This window comes from Onthophagus taurus, chromosome 6 (assembly GCF_036711975.1).
Source record: "Onthophagus taurus isolate NC chromosome 6, IU_Otau_3.0, whole genome shotgun sequence".
NCBI classification, from domain to species: domain Eukaryota; kingdom Metazoa; phylum Arthropoda; class Insecta; order Coleoptera; family Scarabaeidae; genus Onthophagus; species Onthophagus taurus.
The window spans coordinates 27,711,046-27,716,619 of record NC_091971.1 but is presented as its reverse complement, the minus strand read 5'-3'; the positions used below and the strand labels follow the sequence as shown (position 1 = coordinate 27,716,619).

General features: G+C 36.4%; 1 protein-coding gene across 1 annotated transcript; it reads right to left on the bottom strand.

The window, feature by feature from the left end:
• Nucleotides 1-1,739: 1,739 nt before the first annotated feature.
• LOC139430165 (uncharacterized) lies at nucleotides 1,740-5,038 on the bottom strand. The gene is made up of 2 exons (XM_071196824.1): nucleotides 5,011-5,038; nucleotides 1,740-4,951 (listed from the first exon to the last, which is right to left on the bottom strand). The coding sequence occupies exons 1-2, from the start codon at nucleotides 5,036-5,038 to the stop codon at nucleotides 1,740-1,742; spliced, it is 3,240 nt and encodes a 1,079-aa protein (XP_071052925.1).
• Nucleotides 5,039-5,574: the final 536 nt, after the last annotated feature.

The following is a 5,574-nucleotide window of genomic DNA, read 5'->3' as shown; positions in this document are numbered from 1 at the left end:
ACCTAAAACTGGATCAGGTCACTTAAATAAGTTGTTAGTACCTGCTGCAATTAAAGCGTACGAATACTGGGACGACGTGAACGAATTAGTTGATCGGTTGCGTTTACTACTTGCTTCTGAAGCAGCAGGTCATACTGCTCATCATAACGAAATTATATCCCTCATAGAGGAATTACGGGAAGCGCAAGTAATTCGTTAAGGGTATATAAACTTTTTTCTGTTTCTGTGACGCTTCAGAAGCCAATATGCCTTTAAACCGTTTTGGTGAACATGGTTCTACATCTATCGATAAATTTGGTAAGCATGTTCACCACCATGTTATACAGAACCACATAGCAAGATCCGAAGTTCTACAACCTTCATCAACATTTATTTTAACTTTACGTGGTGATGGAGATGTTGATCCAAAAACAAAACTTTATAAAATCACAAACAAAAGTGGAATTACGGATTACATCAATTCTTTCTACGAAGGTATGATAAAAGATGTTGCAAAGTCCGCTCATGTTCAGTTACTTGTTAACGATATCGTTATTAAGTCGCTCCAGGGAGTCTAACTCAAACGCGGAGATACCATTAAGTGTAAAAATAATGCACCGATAGGAGGACTACCTTTTCTTGTAGAGTTGTTGATTGAAGGGGTTGTAGAGTAATGGTTAGTGTTAAGCGAGATCTCGTTAACGAACTACATGCACCTGCGAGACGACATTATCGGCGGCGCCGCGTTCTGCTTCACGGACTATTGGATCTTTATCAAGCTGATTTGGTTGAAATGATCCCATATGCGTCGGTCAATAAAGGTTACAAGTATATACTGACTGTTATCAACGCTTTTTCAAAATACGCATGGGCCTTACCACTCAAAACCAAAACTGGGAAAGAGGTTACTCAAGCTATGAAGGACATTTTGCATAGTAAAAAGAATATTACCCCGAGCAACTTACAAACCGATAATGGGAAAGAGTTTTACAATAGCGATTTTCAAAAATTAATGGAACAATTTAACATTAATCATTACAGCACCTATTCCACTTTAAAAAGCTCGATTATCGAACGGTTTAATAGAACCCTAAAAAATAAAATGTGGAAAGAATTTAGTATGCAAGGGAATTATCGCTGGTTAGACTTACTACCCAAATTACTAAAATCTTACAACAACACAATACATCGCACCATTCACATGAAACCTTCAGCTGTTAATCGACGAAATGAATCTGCTCTCTTAAATACTGTATACAATTCCATTAAAGTTGTCGACCCCAACCACCGTAAATTTAATGTGGGGGAACACGTGCGAATTAGCAAGTACAGACACGCTTTTGCTAAAGGTTACCAACCAACTTGGTCCAATGAAATTTTCACCATAGCGACAGTTCAAAATACTAATCCCAGGACTTACCTTATTAAAGATGGTAGAGGAGAACCCATTCTTGGAGCATTTTACGACGAAGAATTACAACGTGTGAAACACCCGGATGTATTTTTAATTGAAAAAGTTCTTCGTCGAAAAGGAAATAAAGTCCGAGTGAAATGGTTGGGAATGGATAGCTCTCATAATTCTTGGATTGCAAAAAAGGATGTATTATAATTTTTACACTAAGAAAATAAAAAACTTTTTTTAATTTCGTTGATTTTATTTCAAGTAACCTTTTTAACAACCTACTTTCTACTTTATATACAAGTTTTGTGATACAAGCAAGTATCTTTTTTTTTTTACAAATTAACTGATCGCAATTTAACTAGCCATACATGTTTACGTTTAACAACTCCAATAAGTTGTCCAAAAGATCTTCCCTGCGTAGATCTTCAATAAGATAGTTTCCCCAAGCTAACGTATGACATCCATCCTCCATCACGTAACGTTTATCGTCATGTGCAGAGAGCGCCACTTTATTCTTTAGTTCTGTATACATCGTGTGATAGGAGGAGCGAAAGACATACATCTTTTTTCGCACAGAACCTCCATCTTCGATAATCCGTTTATATTCTGAAACACTTAAGTTTTTATCGATAACATACTTTTTCACACCCTTGGCACGCTTGACAACTCCTTCCAAAGTGTTAATACAATAAGCTTTAGCTCCTGTACCATAAAACGATGTTAATATCGTATTTGGGTACTCATCTTTCATTTTTCCAACTATCGGCGGCCCTGGAGGAATATTATGTCTGTTGTTTAACTTGTAATTAGAGGTATCGAACATCTCTATATTTTCTTTGATATCCTGGTATACATTCTCAGTAAATATTTCGAGAATTAACGAATCCGTATCTGTATATAACAATAATACGTTTTCACCATATTTCTCTTTTAAAAAATTATTAAAAAAGTTATAAATGACCGCTTTCGACAATTCCAGTACGCTAAACCCTACATACAGAGGTTTGTTATATTTGACCTCCACCTTCTGCATTTCAATGGCTGCCAAATTATGGCAGAAAATTTTCGATGACTTGAAAGTCGGCTTTGCGATAAGAGCTTCTGCACCGGGTCTCCTGTAACGATTCTCCCAATGTGACACTAATCGTATATCGACTCTATTTTCAACATTTTCCATCGTTTTCCCATACACGATATTATTCATTTGTTTATAATGATTTTTCCCAAATTCATTCGTAGCATTCATTCGTTTCTCAGAGTTAAAATCGATATATGGTTTCATCCACGGCGATTGTTGAAATTGCAATGCACGGTGTATTTTGGTTAGCTTAAGACCTTTTTTCACACATTCACGTAGGTTTACATAGTGAATTATGTATTTCGATTTATTTTGTAAGTTCGCAATCAACTTAGGATGCTTCGATCCGGGAGCGATTATGTTTTCGGGACAAAACGGTAGATCATCATGCTGGTTGTGTAACCTTTCGGGATACTCCAAATCCACTTCAAACACATAACCAAGGTGTTCATCATCTAAACACTCCACATCTATATCTGCTATTTCTTGGTTCGACAACCATCGAAAACCGCCTGTTGGTAATTTACAACTCATTGCATACCCATACAAATTGGTAGCGTCCAAGTATAGAATATATGATGATGGTTTTTCTGGGTTAAAATCGTCAAGGAACTTGTTGTTTGCTATTGCAGATCGTTTTACACACATACAGAGACCGCCTCTAATTCCTTTCTTAAAAAAGTGTAACATGTCAATGTCTGATAACAATTCTAATTTTACACCTGTCATTTTTAACAGAGCATCCCACCCAAACCCGGGCGCAGTATAATAATGGCAAGGATCCAGATTGTAATTCTCCAAAGATATTGTCCTGAAATTTTCAAAGACATCAGTCAACATTAACACATCTGACGTCAAATACAGGTCACTGTATTCTCCCAACGTTGTACACTTAAATTTATTCCATACAGTCTGTGCTCTAGAGTATTGTTCCTTTGAAATATTACTTGAACTCAATATGTCGTAAAACTGTGTATGATCAGGCAATTTACTATACTCCAACTTTTCAAACGAATCTACGAACGAATATGGAAATACACCTTTCTGGCGCATCAATCTAAATTCTTCAGAGTCTTTGAATTTTTTTTTCACTTCCACAGAATCCTTATCATCCAAATATGAAACCAACTTTTCCAAAGAACTCGCCATGAATATAAACGAGTCGACGAATCTTATTTTCATAAACACTTTGCGTTTCTTTCCCTTGTTATCGGTTGTTTCTCCGACAACTATTTTTTTGGAAAAAGAAATATATTTTTCTTTGTTTTGTGCTATCACCTCTACTTCCTCCTTGTTTAGGGCAATACTTTTCACAAACATGTGGGCATCGTAATTCGACAGGTTGTGGAAAAACACAGGGATAAACATCGGTAATTTATAATTTATATTGCAGACGGAATGCGCAGGACCCCTATACAATCCTGTCAAGTGATCGTGATCACACACTTTCTCTTCTTTGTTTATTGGTTTATCACAAATGTGACATACGGAACTCAGTTCATGTACAAATTGGTCCAGACAGCTTAGCGGTATCATATCCTTTGTTTGCCTCAAATGTTGTTTATAGATCTCTATTACATCCTTCTCCAATCTTATAATAAATTCCAGAGCAGCGTTTCGCCCTCGGTATATTTGGAATTTCGATAAGTTATCATCGTAAGCACACTTAATGTAGTACGCAAACGCGTATGGGTCGTGTTCAAAACATCGGGCCGTATATGGTTTATTATCATCGTAAACTTTTCCTTCTTCGGGCGTTAAGGGTTTCAGAATCGCCTCGAAATCGGCGTACACCACAAACGGAACTTTCATTTTTTTTTCAAATCCTTCAAATTGTAAAACATTTTCCTTTTCTAGATGTCCGAACTTATTCACTTTTATTTGTTCGCTTGGTACTGTTGCTTTCACTTTTTTACAGTCATCCATCTGATGTCGTACCAACTTGTCTTCAGTTGAAAAGTATTGCAAACAACCCTCACAAATATATCTTTGATGTTCATGAGTCGATTGTGCATGTATCAGTCGAGATAAGTTTTTTATCCAACAATAGTGGTTATTCCCGAAATTGTCGCTGACTACTAATAAGTTTACATGACGCTCCCGTTTCTGTTTACATATACACACAGTTACAATATCATCTACCATTTTCTCTCCATTATACCAAGAATTTATACCATAGACGTTAATTGAAATGTTATTTTCTTCCTCAAATTTTGGTATGTCTCTGATGGGTACTGGGAATGTTACGCAGTCAAACTTTAATTCTGTTTCCCTATAATCTGGGTATGATGATATTCTTTGCGGTAAACCTGTGGGTTGGTACAGCGCGGACATCAGTGCCCAAGCAAAGCACTTATTATCGTTATTTTGCACGTTTATTACCGCTCTCTTCCCTTTTATGGATGTCGGTAAGTCGATGTAGCTCGATGCTCTTGTAGGATTAAACTTGTTACAGTTCACTTCAAGATATAATATTTCCAACAAGGTCCAACCTGCAGTATTAACACCTTTAGTTTCGCATTTTACTACTTTTCTATTCTTATACTCTTACCTGAGTCCCATTCTTGGAATTCCGACATTTTCACCATAATCTCGTCCATAAAGTCCTCGTATGTTTGGTACAAGTTATTACTGTTACAAGTTAGTTACTGTTATAATTTTATTTTTTGTGTTGAATGATTTGATTTCCACTTCTTCCTTCGTATTTATGAAATACAATCCAAAAATTTCCGTATTCACTTTTAAACTACCATTTACATTCCTCACGGACTGTATCAAACTGATTTTATCTCCAAATATCGAATCTATTTTTTCTACACCATCATCTATTATTACGAAGGCTTTCTGTTTATGTTTGTTGCTGCGCAGATGTGAGGAGTAACATTGTCTGGTTACGTGTTCATCACATATTTCACACACTATAACATCTCCTTGTTGATCCTCTTCCACCTTTCGACGTTTCCCAATACATGCTGTGCGTTGATGTCTCACAAGATTATCTGGTCTAGTAAACTCTTTGTAACACACGTCGCAGGTCAACATGTTCACAACACTCTTACTTCAATACTGTTGAACACGATTTTCTATCTGCTATTTAAAGCATACCTCCTCCGAA